Source organism: Berghia stephanieae, chromosome 3 (genome assembly GCF_034508935.2).
Source record: "Berghia stephanieae isolate SIO BIC M18660-M18661 chromosome 3, UCSD_Bste_1.3, whole genome shotgun sequence".
Classification (NCBI taxonomy): Eukaryota; Metazoa; Mollusca; class Gastropoda; order Nudibranchia; family Aeolidiidae; genus Berghia; species Berghia stephanieae.
Genome location: NC_088362.1, coordinates 50,662,979 through 50,686,136, shown reverse-complemented (window position 1 = coordinate 50,686,136; position 23,158 = coordinate 50,662,979). Strand labels below are relative to the sequence as shown.

The following is a 23,158-nucleotide window of genomic DNA, read 5'->3' as shown; positions in this document are numbered from 1 at the left end:
CAGTATTTAATGTCAATAAATTCATTAGATTTATTTGAATAAAAGTGTATTCGTTTCTAAATTGTTTTCGTATCTCTTCTTTGTGTTTTTCTGTCCGAATAGCTCACTTGGTAGAGCACGAGAAATGGTACCGAGTTCGATGATGGGTGAAGCCCATTTTTTTCCAGATACCCCCCCCCCCCCCCCCCCCCCCCCCGGCTACCCAGCAGTGAATAGGTAGCTGAGTTTTGTTAGATCTGGCGGAAAATACTTTGCAATTGACCTGCGTCCTATCCAAACGGTAACAATCGATTGCTATTGCTCGTTTCACGCTCTAGAAACCGAGATAAACTCCTGCTCAGTATGCCTAATGGATGTGAAGGAAATGACAATCTTTCATTTTACTAACGTAAAGGAAATGACAATCTTTCATTTTGCCAATTTAAAGGAAATGACAATCTTTCATTTTACCAACGTAAATGAAATGACAATCTTTCATTTTACCAATTTAAAGGAAATGACAATCTTTCATTTTACCAACGTAAAGGAAATGTCAATCTTTCATTTTACCAATTTAAAGGAAATGACAACCCTTCAGAATCATCAAGACCCGTATCCTTAAAAAGAGAATTTCAAAACTTTGTGCTCTCCCCCCCCCCCACCCCTTTTTTTTTTCGGATGATACTTGTTTTATCATAAAATAAGTAATTTCTTAGCTCCATCTAGCAAGTTACATAATATAGCGGATGGTGAGACACTGTGTAGAACGGTGTATGTGTATGTGTGTGTTATGTGTGCCTGTGTGTGTGTTTGTTTATTAATGTGTGTGTGAGAGAGGGAGAAAGAGAGAGATGGGGGGAAAGAGAAAGAGAGATAGATAGAAAGAGAAAGAGAAAGAGAGAGAGAGAGAGAGAGGGAGAGAGAGAGAGAGAGAGAGAGAGAGAGAGAGAGAGAGAGAATGTGTTAATTTGAATAAGCCACCACCTACCAATAAAGTTAATAAAACTGATAAAATAACATGTATATCTATATACCGTATTTTTAATGGTTCCACATATTTCATCAAGTCCAGTGAGTCCCATACAATACCGTCATTATTTCATGATTCATGTTTCCCAGTTAGGTAAGAGGGAACGAAATTAATTCAAGTTGTCTGTTAAGCGCTCTTTTATATATTATAGAACATCGATGTCAACTTGGCAAATACAGTGGACAAGATAATATGAAAGCGCTTAATCGTAAAGCCGATTAATTGAGCTTGAGCTTTTTTTTATATAGCGCAATATCTACTAACTGTGCTCAAAGCGCTTTGCAAAGGGTCCCTTACCAACAGCAACCGTAACATGTAGAACGAGACATGACGCCTTTTAGGCGATATTGCATTTTTTTTTTTTTGGACAGAGACAACGCTGTTGACGCCAGGTACTCATTTTACACCTGAATATGGTGAGAGAATGCGAGTAGAGAGTCTTTTCCAAGGACTCAACTATACGCCGAGCAAGACTCAAGCCCAGGACCTTCCGATCCGAAAGCGAGTGGCATACCACTAGACCACATAGCCGCACAATTGGAATATTATCTCTGAGACAGTTCTTTTCAGGTGTATTCTTCACTGGTGAATCGAACCTACGTCATTTAATGGAACGATTTCAAGGTTTCATTATCAAAAGATATTTCCTCTAACTCTGAACAATAATGTTAATTCGTAAGAGAAATAATCATGGCCTTAAAAATAACATTTTGGTTCAAAATCAAAAGCACTGTTTAGTCACTTGCTAGACTTCTCAAATTGGGGAGTAACGAACATACATTCATTGATAACCCATGTCCTGTACACCGGATTGCTCGGCCACCGACTCCATAACTGTGCAGCTATGTGGTCTATTGAGATGACACTCGCTTTCAGATCGGAAGGTCCTGGGTTCGAATCTCGCACGGCGCATAGTTGCTGTTGGCTATGGACCCTTTGTAAAGCGCCTTGAGCACATTTAGTGGATATTACGCTATATAAAACCTCAAGTTTGAGTTTAACTATTGGAATCTCACCTAGGCTTCTCGTCTTGGGATGTTTTCACGTCAGAGAACATGTGTTTAATTCTATACATAATGAATTCTTACAGCTCAATGGGTAGGGCACCTGACTCTCACGCAAAAGAATTTGGTTCCATCACGCGATTACACCTTCTTCACCGTTTACTTCAATTCAGTGTTGGCTTGACGTCTTTTAGAATACTTGATTTTGATATGTTTTTCTATCTAGACGATTCTTATTGTCGGCCCGACAATCCAAAATCGGATAGAAACCTCTTCTCCATTGACCTGGCGGCTGCATATTATTATGAAAACTATTACTGGATACGTATTCACCTAGACAGAGGATACAATGGTTGCTTACAGCTGAGTCCAAGGAAAGGAATGAAAAAAGGATTTTAATTTAATTTTAGAAGTAGAAGGTTTTCATTCTTGTTTCCATGATGGCTTCATGAGAACGGATGACAAAGCACCTATAACAGTTATACCCCCCCCCCCCCCCCCCCCCCCAAAGACGATAATGCACTGGATAATTTCAAAGGCAATTCAAGGGAGATAACCACATATTACCCGACACCTCTCTCTTCTACCCATCAACAGCATGGGTCAGAATATCGGTCGAAGAAGAAGACGAATTATTTTCCAATACAATATAAATTGAACGTCATCACATAAATCAATTGTGTTGATTGATTTTGGATTTTCTATTTTAATTAAATACATCCGAAGAACACCGGGTTCATCGGTGTAGATAATTGGGGTTGTGAGTTATGGCGACACAGTAATTGAAAATGTATAGATCAGCCCGTGTTTATATAAAGGGTTTGTGTATCGGGATGTGCAAGTGTTAAGAGAAGCAAATGCAGCCCAACAATGGCGATTCACTCGCTTCTCTTGGGATTGTTTATGGTAAGTGTCCACGGGGGATAGATAGTCTAAAATTAATATTATGATGTGAACATTGCAAAGTTACTACAGTATGAATATTACAAAGATACGGCCATGCAGACACATACTTATTTGCAGGTCTGATAACCCAAATTGTTAGGACTCGTTGTTGTAATGGAAATACATACTCTCAAACTAACGCAACATATCGTCCATAACAACAATCAAGCCAAGCCCATACTTGCGTTCGAGTATCAGACCTGAAAATGTGCACGATAGACCACGTACAGAGTGTTTTTGGAGAAAAAAAAGCAAATACAAAATCAAAACTAACGTTAATTTTATTTTACGATATCTCAGGACCGCTCCAAGGTTAAGTGTCAAATGGCCCTTCAATTTAATGACATGCTACTCTTAGAGCATGTCATTAAATTGAAATAACTGGATTTATATAAATTGAGAGAAAGTACTCTATCTCACGCAGTTGTAAATTTTTGAGTCAGTCCATCAGAATAATTTTCAAATGATCTCTTCATTCCAAGTCGATGTGATCCTGGGTCGGAGCCAAATATTTTCTTATCTATATCCTACAATACTTGCTACTCAAGCTGAGCGATTGGTGGTATGCTGGGCTGATGAATACGGTTGATGAATTCATTTGTAATTTCCCTGATGGAGGCTTTGCTCCTTCAAAATTTCAAAATATCCGTTGCAATAATAATTTTTCCATTATTTTTTGGATAACATTTCCAATTTTGCACTTGGCGTTGCCCAACAGAATGGACGATTTCTTTGCTCCCCCAGCCTCCCCCTACACATGGAAGTTTTCATGAATGTCCTTTTTAGGGTTCTTTTTTTTTTAGGTTCTACCTTCTAACCAATTCTTTTTGTTTAAAAATCATATCTGTTTGATTGATGCTTATATTTGAGGGGGACAAGGTGTACTTATTTGCTAATAATATACGCTAAGAGGTGAAGGGGTACACATACAATTTTTTCTTTCAAAACAAGCAAGCAAATCACTCACACACACACACACAAACACACAAACACACACACACACACACATACGCACGCACGTACATACAAATACAAAATTAAATCAGAGGAAGAGAAAAGAATGATGTTTTTAGTCATATTTACAGATAAGTTGTAGTCCATGCAATTTTAAATGTTGCTTGAAACAAACTGAAATTTTTAATTTTAATAATAAAGCGAAATTAATATCTCCAAAGTCGCCAATACGACAAGTGTGATAGTTGGTATGACTAGTGTGACTCTTACAGTGATATAGATCGCTATTATACGGGCGTAAATACGGCAAAAGAATAAAGATAAGAGATTTAATATAGAATGTGTCCATATGTCTGCAACAGACATTTCGCTGGCATGACGTTTCAACTGAAGTATAATTTGAGTTGTTTTTTTATATTTTCTTTCTATTTTTATAACACACAAACACACACTATATATATATATATATATATATATATATATATATATATATATATATATATATACATATATATATATATATATATATATATATATATATATGTATATACCCACACACACACATATTTGGGAGTACATGTGGTAAGCTAATCAATATGTCCATGTGTACCGTCAATGATTCTTATGTTGATGCTAATGTTGATGATGATGATGATGATGATGATGATGATGATGATGATGATGATGATGATGATGATGATGATGATTAAAACATCGTTTCTCGTTTCTCATTCCAGCTCTTATCCTTGTTTCCCAATGGCTTGCAAGGCATTGGTAAGTGTCTACATTTTAGACTATCACCCATAACATCAATTAGTCAGACAGGATATAAACCACTACACATCCACAAACAAATTTATAAGTTGACTAGCAAACTTTTACACCATCATACATCGACAGTTCACGATGACACTCAACTTGTCAGCATAAAACATGAGACTGTAAAGTTGATTTAATTTTGTTTTTGTTTTGATTTAATATCGAATTATGACCTTGTCATGGTCTCAAGTGAGTAAAGAGCTACTCGACTATGCATAAAGATATATGTAGAAAGAGGCCCCAGAATTTACTAGTTACTATAAATGAAAAACAATTAACGATTTGTTTACAATGAAATAAAAATAATGATGAAATTTAATTAAAAGAGATAAACAGTGATCGTGGCAGTTACAAATAGAGATATGAATATTTTACGTAACTTATGATAATATCTCAGGTTCGTAAGTTTACGTTTCCAGGCAGTTGATGGGCTTGGATGATCTATTCCTCTGATAACAGGATTGGACTCGTAAAATTCCACTTCCAGGCAATTGGTAAGAGGTTATAGTGTAGTACAGCGGGCTTGGGTTTGATCCTTGAAGATTATACAATCAAAGTTAAAAGCTCCGGCGTCTTAATGGTGTAGATATAATATCTACAAAGTCCCAAAAGATAAAAATCTTACAATATATATATAGGAATAGAGTGACTGGCCGTCCGGCATAGATTGTGGAGAGAAAGTGAGTGTCGAATGTTAGACCTATCAGCTTTTATAATAAGTGGCTACGTGACAGAATGTAGAACGAAAAGTATTCACTAATTAGAAATTAATTCGAGGGAAGGCTATAAAAGGAAAGACGATCTAATATTAGAAGGTAAAGTTTATCTAAGCCTACTGAAATATAACTGGAGTGAGATGAATTCAGTTCTTAATAAAATAAAATTTAATAAGATAATTGTGAACAACCTTTACTGTGACACCCCCCACCCACGTTTAAAATATACTCTTTAACCATTATGGGAAAGATAGATTTTACAAACGGAAGTAAATTTACTATCATGATACTCTAGCATTAATCCATTGTTATGATTTGTGCTACAATTAAATTATTTATTAACTAGACATGGAAATGTTTATATTAACGTAGGTATATGAATGGGCGACAATAACAATGAAAGATTGTGATTACAAATCATTGTGATGAACAATAGTGATGGCAATGAAGCATGATTTAAGTCGATGATATGAAGGTAATTTACTGAATGAAATGAATGAAAATGTAAATGGAATATTGACATTTCAATTATTAATCATAAATGAGTGAAAATTCATAACAATAATAGATAAAGAGAAGATTTCCCAAATCATGAATGGGTATGGTATATATATCCAAACAATACTCAATGTTACATTAAGTTGGGTCATCATGTTTACAAATAAAATTATCGAATTTGTGTGTTCTGATTTGGCATAATTTGCGAGGTAACTAACAGTATGCATGGGAGGTTAAGTTATACCCTTCTCACGTGTTTATACTAATCGAGAAAGTAGGTCGGCGTGAATATTTTCACAGCCTGGTATGTGAGAGATACTGAAAGTGTAATTTTGCAAAAATAGACTCCACCTTAGTACTCTACTATTATTCATTTTGTTATTTCTTATGTACGTGAGTGGTTTATGGTCCGTTTCGACCACAAACTCTTTTAGCAGTAGATATCTGCTGAATGTCTTTAAAGCAAAGACGATGGCCAGTCCTTCACGCTCTATTACAGAGTATCGTGATTCTCTGTCCAATAATTTTCTGCTTGCATATAAGCAAGGCATTAGAGTTCCTCATGCTCCTGTAATAGTACACCTGCGATGCCCTTATCAGACGCGTCAGTTCTTACAACAAATTCTTTTGATATGTCGGGTAATTTAAGAATTGGTTCTGAACAGAGTAATGCCTTTAATTGGTTAAAGCTATTCTGACACACTTCTGTCCAAACAATTTTGTTCGGTGACCCATTCTTTGTCAGATTTGTTAGCGGTGTCGCGATGTGCGCGAAGTTGTAAATGTATTTCCTGTAAAAATTTAGGAGCCCAAGTACTTTGCGTACTTCTTTTTTTGTCTTAGGTGGTTGCAATTGTGCGATTTTTGTTTGTTTTTCTGTCTCGGGTGTCTGTGTCCCATGACCAACGGTATGACCGAGAAAATCAATTTCGTAAAATGCAACGCTTGTTTTTGACGGTTTTGTTGTTAAAGAATTACGTTTTAATGCTTCAAGCACTAATTCTAAGGTTGTCATGTGATCAGTCCATGAGTTTGAGAAAATACATGCGTCGTCGAAGTATGAGAGTGTAGACGGGATGTCTTTTAATAACATACGCATCATTCTTTGGAATGTCGATGCGGCTGTCGATAATCCAAATGGCATATAGTTAAATTCTAACAATCCTAATGGTGATTGAAATGCTGTGTATTTCTTACATGATTCTTTCAGTGGAATCTGCCAGTAACCTCTAGAAAGATCACATTTTGTCATGTATTTTGCTTGAGATAAGGCAGCAAATAAATTCTCTTGATTTGGTATTGGTTCTGCATCAAATACTGTTGCTTCATTTAATTTGCGAAAGTCGATACATAGCCTTATCGATCCGTCTTTCTTTTTCACTACTACTATTGGTGATGAGTATGGGCTTGAAGAATATCTAACTATTCCTGTATCTAGCATATCCTTAACTTCCTTTTCAACTTGTTCTCGTGCGTGAAATGGAATAGGATAGTTTTTCACGTTGATAGGGGTAGATGTGGTTAACTTTATGTCGTGTTCCACTAATGTTGTATGTCCGGGTGCGTCTGTAAAGACTGACTGGTACTTTTCTAATAATGACCTGATTTCTCGTTTCTGACATTCGTTTAGTTGAGGATTGATTGTGACGTCATTAATTGTACTATTTTTAGAGTTACCGTGTTGTGGGGTGTGTTGTAGTTCGACATCATCGCTGTGAGTTTCGATGATTAATCCTACGTTTGCAGCTTCAACATGGTTAAATATTGGTTGTGATAATCTGTCTCTATCGAAATATTTTTTTAGCATGTTTGCATGGAATGTCTTTGTTGTGTTGTTAATTTGAATCTCGTAATTAACACCAGATCGTACTGCTAATACATTGAATGGTCCTTTCCATGTAGCTAAAAGTTTACTCGAGTCATCGGGTAAGAGTATTAGTACTTTGTCACCAATCTCAAATTTTCTTGACTTGCTTTTTCTATCGGAGTATTCCTTGTATTTCTCTGCTTTTTTAGTGACGGATTCCTGTGCTAGCTTACATGTGTCCTCTATTCTGTCTTTCAGGTTTCTTACATATTCGTAAGCAAACATAATTTCGTTATTGTCCTCCTCATTCCCTTTACAAATGTCGGCTACTATATTGATCGGGCCGCGAGGTGATCGTCCATACATCAACTCAAATGGGGAGTAGCCTGTAGATTCTTGGGGTATTTCTCTATATGCAAATAGGATTGCTGGTAAGTATCTGTCCCAATCATCTGGTTTTTCTGCTGACACTTTTCTTAACATATTCTTTAGAGTGCCATTAAATCTTTCACAAAGACCATTTGCTTGGGGGTGGTAGGGAGTTGTGAATGAGTGTTGGATTCCATGAGTTTCATGGTTTCATGCATCATATGTGATGTAAATTGGGGTCCATTGTCCGACAGTATCTCATTTGGTATGCCTATTCTAGTAAAAATTGTCATCAATGCTTCAGCTATGTGATCCGATGTAGTTGATTTCAATGCTATCGCTTCTGGCCACCTGGTTGCGTAATCGACTAGTGTTAGTATGTGTGTATGGTTTCTATCTGATTTTGTTAAAGGGCCTATAATGTCAATTGCAACTTTTTGAAAAACTTTTTCAATAACTGGGGTTGCAATCTTCGGTATTCTGCCTTTTGCGACTCTTCTTTGGCATGTGTCACAAGATTTCACATATTCTCGGACGTCTTTAGTAATTCCAGGCCATGTGAAATTCTCGGATATTCTCTTCAATGTGGAAGAGCTCCAAGATGTCCAGAAGTTATTGAATCGTGCGCTATTCCAAGGATTTTGTTTCTGTAACTACTCGGCGTGACCAGTTGTTTAGCTATTTTGTTTCTTTTCCTATGTAACCTGAACAGAATATCTTTTTCAATGATGTATTCAACTTTTGATTTCGTCCCTTTGTTTGCGATATTGAAATATGAAGTTAAAGTCGGGTCCTTTTTCTGTTCTTCAATGAACGTGTTCCTGTCAAATTGTTGTGGTTCAAGAGAAATAGTCATTGGCTTCTCTGTTGTCTTAGTCATCTTTCTTGTTTCTGCTAGACAAGCTGTTTCTTGGGTTAATGACCATTCTTTTACATCTGTTGGGTTGTCTTTAAGACCTTTTATATTGCCAACAATAACATCAGCGACGGGGTTGGGAAGTATACAGCATTCCACTATTCCTGTATAGTATGGGGTTTCTATGTACACGTTAGCTGTTTCAAAGGTTTCGACTGTGCCACTGAATGTGATGCATTGTACCGTTTTTCCAGTTTTGTCTTCGTCATTGATCAAAGATGCTTTTATTCCTATTGTACTGCATCCTGTGTCTCTCAATATTTTGCAATCAGTTCCATTAGCTTTGCCTTCACAAAAAAATAGCGATCCTGATTTGTGAGTTTGTGTTAAAAGTGACATACCTTTCACGCAATACACATTTATATTTTCTCCTGACATTACTCGTGTCTGATTGTTTACACCTGTTTGGAGTGATGCATTTGCAGTTTCTTTTGGATATCCACGATTTTGTAACATTTGTCTGCTGTGTGGCCTTTCATTCCACAATATTGACATTTAATTATAGGTTTGTTGGTTTTCTTATACTCAGTATTATTGTCAGTGCTATTTCTTGTTTTGTTTTGATAGGGTCGGCTATGGTCTCTATTGAACTGTTTGTTCCATGGTTTGTTACTATGATCCTCCTGTTTCACTTGCGTGTTCCGAGTGATTGATCGGCTCGTTCTATTTGAGTACTGAACTTTAGGTGTACCTGGACTCTGAGCAGCGGCAGCGTAGTATGGTTCCTTCAATGTTCTGCTAAGGGGTGTCAATGGATGTGCGCTGTTAAAGTTTTCTGCGTAGATTTTTAATTTGTCCAAGTTTTCTGGCTTTCTCTCTTTAAAGAATGCGACTAAATCTGGGTTGCAAGCTTGATAGATTCGATTCTTCAGCGTGAGATAGTAAAGGCCTGCAAAGTCGTCTTGTTTTACGTTTGCCAACTCAAGCCACCGATTTAGAAATTGAGTAATTCGGTTCACGAATGTATTAAAGTCTTCTCCACTTTCCGGTTTTGCAGTGTGAAACCTTTCCTGGTAACCATCTTCCGTTAATCTAAATCTTTTTAGTAGAGCGTCTTTAATTTTTCCATAGTCATCTGCATCTTCAGTTGTTAAGGTATAGAAAACTTTTAGCGGTTCTCCAGATAAGCAGTTAATCAAGGCTGTGGCCCATTTGCTTTCTGGCCAACGATAACCTTTAGCCTGAACTTCGAATCGGTGTAAGAAGGATTCTAAACAGTCTGAGCGTTCATCGTATGTTGGCATGCGTGGAAGTTTCACGAAAAATTCATCACTATTATTATGTTTTCTTTCATGACCGGTTTTTGTTTTTTCAATTTCCAGCATCATTTGGGTCCTTTTGGTTTCTTCTTCTGCTAATGCTATTTGTCTTTTTAGTTCCCTTTCTTGGACTCTTTCTTCTCGTTCTTCTCTACGTATTCTTTCTTCGTGTTCTTTTTCTTCTCTACGAATTCTTTCTTCATTTTCTTCTCTACGAATTCTTTCTTCATGTTCTTTTTCTTCTTTTACTTTCTCTTCGCACCATGAAAATATTCTTTCCTGGGGTATTTCTAAGTCCTTTGCGAGACTTAAGTATCTTTTATATGCTTCCATGTTGTAATAAATTAGTTACGATATTTTATATATATTATATTGACAGGATACTGTTACTGACTGTTTTATTTATTTACACTTACTGGAATGAACTGTTCTATTTTTAGAAATCTTCTCTCTTATTTCAACTTATTATGTATGTTGAATTTGATGCCTTTTATCGTTATATCTTATAAAGCAATGTGTCAATACAATGCGTAGTTATTATGACTTGTGTCAATAACAATGTGTCAATCGCGTGTACTCTAAACTATGTTACTACGAAAAATGTATCACCAATGTGTGTGACTCGTCGTTAGTTTGTGTACAATTATTCGCAATGACGCTAATATACTAGAGTGTGATAACAATAATAGGATGCCAAAATAATCCCAAGTTATCTATCACTAAATATAACACGACGGCTAGTAGACTCCTTTTATTATTATTTAGTTTTTAAAGACTCACTTTTCAGAACATAATATATAAGTGGTTTTCGGTAACAGTAATATGCCAAAAATGCATTTAAAACAAATCACTATGCAAAACAAATCACGATGTCTATAGTTACTATGTGATGCCCAACTCATGTAAAAGAGAATAATGAAGGATATATTTACCAACTCAGTTCGTGGCCGGGACCTCTCTCTTGTTCAATGGTTGTTCAACAATTGTAATTAGGCATTGAAGAGTGTTTAACAGTGATGTCTGAAATACAAAACAATAAAATATCGTAAGATTTACAATAGTTACAAAATGTGTTCACAACACTGAGTGATTGGATGATAGGTGAATGAATCGTTATGGAATGTAACATATTGAAAACAATTCATGAATGAGGCAAACAACAAAATGAAATGAGTGATATAATAACAAAGTGGACAAGGAATGAATGAATGAATGAAAAACTGAGTGAATAGATGAATGAATGAATGGATAATGTATGAATGAAAGAATGAAGGGAGGAATAAATGTATGAATGATTGGATAAATGAGTGAATAAACGAATGAATGGATGAATGAATGAATGAATAAATAAATGAATGAACAATGAATGAATGAATAATTTATAAATGAATAAATGAATGAAGGAATGAATCAATAAAATGCTATTCAATTTGAATGAAAGAATGAATGGATAAATTGCTATTCCATTTAAATGAAGAAATGAAAAAGAAAAAAAAAATTAATCCTGTAAATAGGGAGTTCAATTAAAATATGATCAAGTGGGGCAATTAAGAGTTTTACAATTTAAACTTTAAAGTTAGATGAAATAGATATAAGTAACTAAATAAATTCAATTCTTTATATGTGTCCCCTCCAAAATGTCATGGTCTCAAGTGAGTAAAGAGCTACTCGACTATGCATAAAGATATATGTAGAAAGAGGCCCCAGAATTTACTAGTTACTATAAATGAAAAACAATTAACGATTTGTTTACAATGAAATAAAAATAATGATGAAATTTAATTAAAAGAGATAAACAGTGATCGTGGCAGTTACAAATAGAGATATGAATATTTTACGTAACTTATGATAATATCTCAGGTTCGTAAGTTTACGTTTCCAGGCAGTTGATGGGCTTGGATGATCTATTCCTCTGATAACAGGATTGGACTCGTAAAATTCCACTTCCAGGCAATTGGTAAGAGGTTATAGTGTAGTACAGCGGGCTTGGGTTTGATCCTTGAAGATTATACAATCAAAGTTAAAAGCTCCGGCGTCTTAATGGTGTAGATATAATATCTACAAAGTCCCAAAAGATAAAAATCTTACAATATATATATAGGAATAGAGTGACTGGCCGTCCGGCATAGATTGTGGAGAGAAAGTGAGTGTCGAATGTTAGACCTATCAGCTTTTATAATAAGTGGCTACGTGACAGAATGTAGAACGAAAAGTATTCACTAATTAGAAATTAATTCGAGGGAAGGCTATAAAAGGAAAGACGATCTAATATTAGAAGGTAAAGTTTATCTAAGCCTACTGAAATATAACTGGAGTGAGATGAATTCAGTTCTTAATAAAATAAAATTTAATAAGATAATTGTGAACAACCTTTACTGTGACAGACCTAAACAAATATTATTATAACAGCTTCAAAAAATCACAAAATACCAAACACGCAACGTTTCGGGCTCAAACCCTTCTTCGGCCATTGTCAAAAGTAATTGAATCAAGATCTTATTACTTACCGAAAGGACGTGCCAATATTTCTTTGCCGTCTATCTGATTTTTATAGTTATGTACTTATGCATTTATGTTTTATTGTTTTTGTTATTGGCTGAATAAGGGGTTTGTACCCGAAAATGTTCCGTTTTTGTTTTGTTGGTATTTTGTTCTTTAGTGAAGCTGTTATATTCATTCTAGTTTGATACTTTTTAATAGTCCGCATCAGTTTCTAACAGCAAGATATGAAGTGAGAAGAAAAGTGCCAGAAGACAGTAGAGAATAAAAATTTTTTTCGCGGCGGTGGTGGGGTTTGAACCTGCGACCTTATTGGTACGACAACTCCGCCTGGCAGGTGAGAGCGTGGCTCTACCGTGTGAGTTATCCACGAACACAAAAATATTCGTTTCAAACCCAAGTCATTTCTAGATCCCTCTCTCACCCACTACTTGAGACCGCCGATTCGTTCGCACACCACCATCGCGAAGTAATTTTTGACCAGCAGTTAAGCTTAATAGCAAATATTCTCAACACAAACATATAACATAGAAAAGATTGAGACATTGAGTATGCTCCGGTGTATGGGGTGAATTTTTAATTCAGAAAAGTGAGTAGAGCAGGCACTTATGTTGGTAACAACAAGATATGAAGTGAGTAGAAAAGTGCCAGAAGACAATAGAGAATAAAATTTATTTTTTTAAATAATGACTTGGGTTTGAAACGAATATTTTTGTGTTCGTGGATAGCTCACACGTTAGAGCCACGCTCCCACCTGCCAGGCGGAGTTGTCGTACCAATAAGGCCGCGAAAAAATTTTTTATTCTCTATTGTCTTCTGGCACTTTTCTATTCACTTCATATCTTGATGTTACCAACATAAGTGCCTGCATCAGTTTCTAGCAGCTTAGTATCACTTTAAATTATGACTCCCAAAGTCAGTTCCGGAAAGAATCAGAAGAATTAAATGAAGTCAATATAGTGACTATTACAAAATTAAAGGTTTTCTCAGTTTTTTAGTCTTTACTCATTTTCTCCATAAAAACACAGAATCCAAATAAAATTCCACAATACAGACTTGAACTCAAATTCACAGCGTCGAGTCAGGTTCATCCCAAGATCACATTAAATTGAAACGGTAGCAAGAGAGGGAGGGAGAGAGAGAGAGAGAGAGAGAGAGAGAGAGAGAGAGAGAGAGAGAGAAAAGAAAGAAAGAAAGAAAGAGAGAAAGAGAGAGAGAGAGAGAGAGAGAGAGAGAGAGAGAGAGAGTGTGTGTGTGTGTGTGTTTTAATTTCGAAACATCAAAATTATTTGTTGGAATTTCGAGGGGAGTGTTTAAGCCCAACCTGGATGTTAGAAGAACATATCATTTTATAGAGAAACAATTCTGTTAACTTGGATTATCAGGATCTAAATCTAGAGGACCATATTATGTGGAGACCACTGTATAATTAGTAAAGAAGGAAATGTCCGAATGTGAAATAAAATATTTTAATAGGCTCCTCTAAACCCACCCATCCCCCCCCCCCCACCCCTTCAAAGAATCCAAACAAACATTTGAAAGATTGCAAGTTTTACTAGAGCACAGTGTCTGTACACCTTATTGGAAACCGAATGAAATTTAGGCGTACCTCTCTAGGCAAACAATTTTTTCGGGTCACTTGAGGTTATTTTCTTTGTGAATTATTCAAAGAAGGCGATAAAAAAAGATATTTTAAAGAATTGATAAACAGGTCTATGATTTCTCTTAACTTGATATTAATAATTATTTCCTCTGAAATAACATTTCGAAAAGTGGCTCTAAATAGATATTATTCTTAGAGAAGTTTTTCACCTGATACCAATTTAACCCGGGGTATTCAATTTCGATCCAAAATAAAATCACATTTTCTTTCATTTATGAACGGGTTGATTTACTTATTAAAATATCCCCTTACAAAATTTCACAACGAATGGACATCAATGCACCCTTTAATAGTTTGAAATGACCTATTCTCACCTCAATTGTTATATCTACCACCACCGTCACCATCACCACTACTACCAATGTTGTTTATTTAATCTACAGGTGAACTCAACTGTAAGAACTTGCGCATCAGAAGCAGGGCTAATGAGCCAGACCAGAAGAAGATTGAAGCAGAGGATGGTGGAGCTGTGATTATTGAAAATGTGACTTTGGTCAGACGTCTGTCGAACAAGCCGTGTCGACGTGGCAACCAATGGATTGTCCGTAACGATACTATTACTGCCAGGAAAGGTTGTAAGGGTATCTTCAGGGCATGCTATAGGAGAGCAGACGACACTGGTACTACACCAGGTAAAATTTATTTCTTTGTCCAGATGAAAAAAAAATCTTTTTTTTTTTATCTGAAGTAAAACTATATTTTTCACGAAAGACTAAAGAGTACATATACCTCAATTTATACTGGTACTGTTTCAGGGTAAACCAGTTGACAAAATTTGAGTTTGAAAACAAAAAATGCTTTTTTTCCAACAAAAAATCACTTTATAAATTACACTCAAATTTCACACTTTGAATTGATGCGAATTAGTAAACTAAAACAAAAGACGGGGGGCGCATAATGAAAAATTTGAGACATAAAAAATGTTATCTTTTCATCGCAGAACCCTTGTGCAGGCGTGTTCGAGTCGAGAGTGAAGTCGATCAACCAGCAACAAGGGAGACCATTCTTGATAGCAATGGCCAGCCTGTCAACATCATCAGTGTCAGTGTTACCCGTCAGATTTCTGAGATCGATTGTATCCGAGCCAATCAGTGGGGAGTGAACGGAGCCACAATTATTGTCAGAGAAGGATGCAAGGCTATTTTCAGGATTTGTTTTGAGCCAATAGAACCAACTCCTCCGCCGCCAGGTATTGTGAATTATTGTCCATGGTTGTTGATATGAAACATTTGCCATCGAGTATTGCAGCCTAAAAATCAATGCAGGGAGAAAAGGGTTATGTATAATCTTTTATATTTCCTTCATTATCTTTTTACTTTGAATGATTAGACATTGAGACGTATCTTAATGCATTTTTCTGTGCCTTTTCTGTTTTCCTATTTGTTTTTTTTTTTATGAGTGAATCTCTGAGTGAATATCCATAGTCCAGTATTGGTTTAACCAGGATTTTATAGCATTTCCCGTTAATTATTTTGGACAGCCTAATGAGTTATGTTTGAGAGATTCTAAGACAGAATTTACTTTCTCTAATACATCTTTATACGTAATTTAAATCATAAAATTTCATTTGTCACAGAACCACAATGCACACGCATTCGTGTATTGAGTGAGACGAATTTACCAGCAAGAGAGACAATCCTCGATGACAACAACAGACCAGCACAGATTGTCAATATAAGTCTAGTCCGTCAGATATCTGAGGATCCTTGTATCCGAGGCAATCAATGGGGACTCAATGGGGCTACCATTGTCACAAGAGATGGATGCAAGGCTGCCTTTAGAGTTTGTTACGTACCAGGAGACACCACTCCAGCACCACCTGGTAAAATGTTGTTTGTCGAATTCAGAATAATGATCAAAAATCGCCTGATTTTTCTTCAAAGCCTAAAATAATTTTGGACTAGCTTATCTCAACTATGTCATAATGATTTATCACTTTGCTTGTGCATTGAAATCGTCCCATCATTGGTGTTTTGGCAAAGGCCATGTTAGGTGCTTCAGAGGAGGTCTTGATCTCTGTTCTTGGATGTGCAAAAACTTTACAATCTTTCAAACCTTTGAATCTAGAATAAAATGAAACTTTTAAAGTTGGAGCACAATGAGGTTTATTGTTACTGTTGTTATCGTTGTCGTCGTTGTTGTTGATGGTGACGATATTGTCTTTGATGTTGTTAGATTGACTCATTAATGAAAAGCAAATCACTTGAATTTTATAGTTTTCATGAAAAAAGTGTTGATTTTATGATGTGACAAAAAAAATGATTGGTTTCTTTCTATCACAGAGCCTGCGTGCAAGCGTGTCCGTGTTTTGAGTGATGTAGGTTCACCAGCAAGGGAGAGAATCCGCGATGACGATGGTCAACCTGTGGACATCATCAATGTGACCCTGGCCCGTCAGATATCAGACGTTGATTGTATAAGAGGCAACCAGTGGGTTGTGAATGGGGCCACCATTATCACCAGGGGAGGATGCAAAGCTGTATTCAGAGCTTGTTTTCTGCCCAGACAGCCTACTCCAGCACCATGTAGGTATTGTAATGACAGTCTTGACATGGAATATCATAATATGTACAAAGAGAACAACCCGGTCTTGTCTAAAGCATTTAAATATCACTGTTAAATGCCAGTTGTATTTTGCGCAAAGGATTACCTGTACCTCGGTTGGTTAAGCATTTTATTCACACGCAAAATGACTGATATCGAAACCTGGTTTTGACGAAGTTGTTTCTACTTTTCTTTCTACCCAGTAGACATTGGGTAGCTAGATCTATTCGATCTGGTTAAAAGTAACTTGTGATAAGCCGGTATCCTATCCATGGCTGGGTTAATAGACAATGCTTATGGTTTGTTTAACAGTTTAGAGACCCGGACTAAACACTGGCTCCAAGGGCTTTATGACTACTAAGGACTACTTTTTAAAAAAATAGACAATGCTTATGGTTTAGTTAACAGTGTAGAAACCCGGACTAAACTCTGGATCCACGGGCTTTATGACTACTAAGGACTACTTTTTTCAAAAAAGCTTTCAGTGTCCAATTATGTATCAGTATTGTATATTGTGAAAAACATTTCAAAATAGCATTATTTTTTTTTTTTTGCGGTGTTGATGGCCGGACTTTGATGTCATTGTACCTTGGCTTATTTCAGTGCATATGGTCTGTGATTGGTTTGATAACAATGAGTGAAAACTCATGTCAATTTGGCCTATGTGTCCTTTGATAGGGCACTTAAAATACATTAATTGGAGTTAAACATAATTGAATGTTGCAAGTCTCAGTTCAAAATGGACATGTAAATGCGTCGTTTACAATCCTAAACCCACTCCTTTCTATGTCAAAATTAAAATGGTCAAAGACTTTATTGGGACACAATAATGCCAATAATAGCTGATATTTTGTCTATTACTCAGTGGCTTGTAGTAGAATCAACATACGCAGTGAGGCTGGAGAGCCCTCTGTCCGAGTGACCATCAGGGACTTCAATGGAGATGAAGTGACGGAATTTACAGCCCGCGTCATTAGACGATTGGACCAATCAAGCATTCCGTGTTTCAAGGGCAACCAGTGGGGAATTGATGGTTCTAAACTAGTGGTCAGGAAAGGTTGTAAAGCACGATTTGAAGTTTGTTACATTGACACCACTCCCCGGTTGATGGCGGAGGCATCGGATTCACTGACTACACAAGAACCAGGTATTTGTAAAAACACAAAACGTTCTTTTACTTTTATAAACAAAAACGTTTGTACGAATCATTGTAAAATATAATAATAATAATAATAATATAATAATAATAATAATAATAATAATAATAATAATAATAATAATAATAATAAATAATATAATAATAATAATAATAATAATAATAATAATAATAATATAATAATAATAATATAATTTAATAATAATAATAATAATAATAATAATAATAATAATAATAATAATAATAATAATAATAATAATAATAATAGATAATATTAATAATAATAATAAATAATAATAATAATAATATAATAATAATAATAATAATAATAATAATAATAATAATAATAATAATAATAATAATAATAATAATAATAATAATAATAATAATAATAATAATAATAATAATAATAATATAATAATAATAATATAATTTAATAATAATAATAATAATAATATAATAATAATAATATAATATAATAATATTAATTTAATAATAATAATAATAATATAATAATAATAATAATAATAATAATAATAATATAATAATAATATAATAATAATAATAATAATACGATAATTAATAATAATAATAATATATAATAAATTAATTTAATAATAATAATATAATAATAATAATAATAATAATAATAATAATAATAATAATAATAATAATAATAATAATAATAATAATAATAATAATACTAATAATAATAATAATAATATATGTGTACACTCTTATACCAAGAACATCTATTTATTGTAAATTAATTTTGAGTCTTTATAATAGTCTTTATTGTTGTGATTGCAAAGCCTATACAATTGCTATTTCAAAGGGATGCAGATTGTATCTGTAATGAAATAGAATAATGAAATACACACACCTCTCTGCAATTTTTTTTTTTTTTAGATTTTCACGTCTCATCTTTATTACAGTCAATCAATTTCGAGTCTTGTCCATATTATTATAGTCTACATGTAAATTATAGAAAAGAGATTTGCTTCAAAACGACCTTCTCGTAGAATGAAATGATAGTTTATTCATGATGAAACCACGGAAACATGCTGTTGATGCTATGCGTGTTGGTAAAATACTCACAACATCCATCAGTCTGAGTAACGTATCAATGCGCATAACTACCTGTAAGCTTAAAAGTTTATATAGTCTGATTGATAGAATTTAGTGAGAACTAATCATGAAAATAGCTGTCTAAAACAATAAACAAAAAGCAGAGTGACGTCAGGTTCGTTTCACGTACATTTGCTTTTCAATTAAAACAAAAATTCAGCCGTAGCCCAAGAGGATCTTCGTTGTGAGAACGTGACCCTACCCGACCCAGTCAACGGCCCCAAGATCACATTCCGCGATGATAAGGGTAACAAGGCACACATCATTCGGGCAACACTGTTGGAGTCTTCCAGCCCAAATTGTTTTATTGGGCAGGGCATCGTGGTGGAGCATTCCTGTATGAGAGTCGAGGGAGATTGCACGGCTAAGCTCTTTGTTTGCTATAGAGAGTTCCAGACTCAAGAAGATCCGCATGTGGCTGTACTGCCACATCCTGGTAAGTACTTTGTTTATAATAATAGTCATAATAATATTGATATTTATCATCATCGACATCACAGTCATCGTCGTTGTCATTATTATCATCATCGTCGTCGTCATTGTCGTTGCCATCATCAATTTCATCACCATTATTATCATCATCGTCGTCTTGGTCGTAATCATCATCATCACCATTATCATCAAATTTATCATCATCATCATCATCATCATCATCATCATCATCATCATCATCATCATCATCATCATCATCATCATTTTTATTCCTACCTTCTTCACCTTTTTTTGCGTTGGTTAGTTAACCCTTTTTGATCCCAAATTATAACATAATGTATATAAGCTGTGCATTTAAGAATATTGTAACATTGATTAATTATGAAATGCCATCAGGTATAAAAGGAATGTTTATGGAACAAAAGAATTAGAATGCAGTCAACATTAAAAGGCGGAGTAAGGTTTGATTTCCACCAGATCAATTAAATAATTCTATCATCCATCACATTGAAGCGGGCCTGAACTATGCGATTGTCTTTGAAATCAAAATTTAAGCACAGTTTTTTTTATAAATGCCCAATATCATTTGAGAAAATATCAAAGAAAGTAAGTAGTAGGCACCGGTTCAAGATAAAGATCTGAACAAGTGTGTATGAAAGGTGCCAGACAAAAGGAGAAATAAAAATACAAGAAATTAACCATCCCAAAAAATCAGTCGACCTCGACTGGGGATCGAACCTCAGACCTTCTGATTGCTAGTAGCACGTCTGGCCGGTAATCAGAAGGTCGAAGGTTCTATCCCCAGTCGAGGTCGACTGTTTTTTTGGGATGGCTTTTTTCTTATATTTTTCTTTCTTGCTTTGTTTGGCACCTTTCATACACACTTGTTCAGATCAATATAATTTTAGAGTTGCTTCTGATATGACATCCAAGAAATTGAAGTAATTTCTTGCTATAGCTGTAGATCAACAAATCGAAAGGAATATTCCTGAGCCCGATTATGATGAAGGTTCACAACCTACTCTATTTTCCTTTTAAAAAAAAAACAATAGACAACCTTTACTCCTTTTTTATTGATAGCTAAATATAACTGGAAAGAAGAACCTGAGGCTATTGAGACAAGAGAAGATAACTTCAAAATTGCAATCACAGGTCAGAATAACTAAGCAACTCTCAAATCTAATAAAATGGCTTTATTCATGTCATTTTGTTCCACTTCTCATACAGATAAATTAACTCAGTCGAAAAAGCACAATTACTTGAATCTCCCGAGTTGATTAAAGTTCTATCGGTTTGAGAAAAGGGGTATCGATAGCTCAGTTGGGAGAGCTCTCGTTTCACACGCAAAGGGGCCGAGATCGATCCCGGTTAAGTCGAGACATTTTATTTTCTGACCCCTCTGTTCATCCAGCAGTGTTTGGGTAGCTTGGTACGTTGGATCTGGTGGAAAGTACTTTGCGTTGAACTAGCGTCCTATCCAAAGGATAGCAAGAAATGTCTATTGTCCGTTTTACACTAAAGAAACCGGATTAAACTCCGGCTCCATGGGCCTTAATGGCGCTGAAGGACTACTTTGGTTAGGAATCTTTACAGAGGTACAAACATTGATATGTTATTGACGATAACCACACATGTTAATTTATTGAATTATGAGTAATAAGGTCTCCAATTTAAATAAAAAATAAATAGCATAATATCCTTGAAGTTATTCTTGCTTCTGTCACCAAAACCAAGTCACATAGCTACATTGTCAAATCGCCCTTGATATGAAGTTGATCCACCACAAATTACAGTTATTTTGACAAGATCATAGGTATATCCAGCACCCAATCATTTCTAGGTTTGAGTATTATAACAGAAAAGAACAGGGATGATAAAGATTTATCTGAAATAATGATTTATTTATCAAAACCTTCTTTTTTTCACAGACCTACCACGGTGCAAAGAGATTGACATCACAGAGAATACGAGAAGCCAAATCCGTGGCTCGCGTGGTTTGTTTGTGAACATTGTCACAATTATTCTAGTCCAAGAAACATCAGCTGGAAAATGTGAGGCTTTTGTCAATTATTTCTTTGAGGGAACTTTATTCACCGTCAAAAATGGCTGCACGGGAAGATTTAAGATTTGTTTTGATGACAATCAACCGCCACCACCCACCAATGAACCAGGTAAGCCACTGGCTGTAGGTTGGTTGACTTGTCAAGTTGTTCAGTCCGAGCACCACAATTAGTTTAAAAGACTTGCCAACTTAGAAACCGAAAAAAAAATAATTTTTAGGAGATAAAAATGTACTCGATATAATTATCTTTAAAAATCAACAATGTTGCCTAAAAATGATTAATTAACCCTTCAAAATCCTTAAAATTATGTAGTCTTGTATCAACTTTCATTTTCAATGCGTTTTAATAGCTTAAAAAGATGCTCATGGGTTTCTGAAATTAGAGACAAAATTTCGTAATTCTACGAATTTTTCGTTATAGTAGGCAGATCTGTTTTAGTGTAAAATCATAATGGGGACAATTTTTGTGTAAATCACAATGGGGAGACTTTATGTGTAACCTCATAATGGGGACAATTTTTGTTTAACCTGATAATGGGGACAATTTTTTGTGTAACCTCATAATGGGGACAATTTTTGTGTAATCTCATAATGTGGACAATTTTTGTGTAACCTCCAAGGATTTATATAACATTTTGTCAATAAAAGACAAGAATAATTGAAAATCACGAATCTATCTATAAGGTTACTTCCAGTTGTGGCATAAGAAGACTATAATAATACAAAGAATTGGTTTATTCCTTTTATATAACGACCATGCTCTAAGTGCAAGGTGTGTCATTTCATCAAAAGCAACTTTAAATAGAAAGATAAATAAGCAATTCATAAACGGGTAACTTACATCTATAGCCACTTCCCACAAAACATTTTATTTATTTTTTTAAATGACAGAAGCTTGGTCTCAGACTGCTACTAATTTGCCATACCTTGTCTTACAATAAATCTGCCATTGATTACACATTAAGACAGTAAATATTTGGGTGTGTATTTACTCTGACAACACCTGTTATTTGTATAAGTTATATCTGTTCTACACAGATATAAACAGTTATGATTGTGCGGCTATGTGCTCTTGTGGTATGACACTCGCTTTTGGATTGGAAAATCCTGGGTTCGAGCCTCGCTCGGCGCATATTTGAGTCTTTGGAAAAAGGCTATTTTCACATTCTCCCACCATACTCAGGTGTAAAATGAGTATCTGGCCGTTAACAGCGTTGTCTCTGTCGGAAAAAATTGTAATATCGCCTAACAGGCGTCATGTCTCGTTCTACATGCTACCCTTTGTAAAGCTCTTTGAGCACGTTTAGTGGATATTACGCTATAAAAAGCTCCAATAGTTTATCAGCAGCCTTAGCTATAATCGGAATATTTCATTTAG

General features: G+C 35.1%; 1 protein-coding gene across 1 annotated transcript in view; it reads left to right on the top strand.

Moving 5' to 3' along the window:
• The first annotated feature begins 2,883 nt into the window (after nucleotides 1-2,883).
• The window catches only part of LOC144969271 (uncharacterized), a 38,690-nt gene continuing 18,415 nt past the window's right edge, over nucleotides 2,884-23,158 (top strand). Inside the window, exons 1-9 of the mRNA XM_078908383.1 lie at nucleotides 2,884-2,919; nucleotides 13,824-13,875; nucleotides 14,842-15,090; nucleotides 15,399-15,647; nucleotides 16,035-16,280; nucleotides 16,741-16,983; nucleotides 17,868-18,149; nucleotides 19,447-19,722; nucleotides 21,647-21,889. Of these exons, the coding sequence (XP_078764509.1) occupies nucleotides 2,884-2,919; nucleotides 13,824-13,875; nucleotides 14,842-15,090; nucleotides 15,399-15,647; nucleotides 16,035-16,280; nucleotides 16,741-16,983; nucleotides 17,868-18,149; nucleotides 19,447-19,722; nucleotides 21,647-21,889 (1,876 nt within the window). The remainder of the gene's footprint in view (nucleotides 2,920-13,823; nucleotides 13,876-14,841; nucleotides 15,091-15,398; nucleotides 15,648-16,034; nucleotides 16,281-16,740; nucleotides 16,984-17,867; nucleotides 18,150-19,446; nucleotides 19,723-21,646; nucleotides 21,890-23,158) is intronic.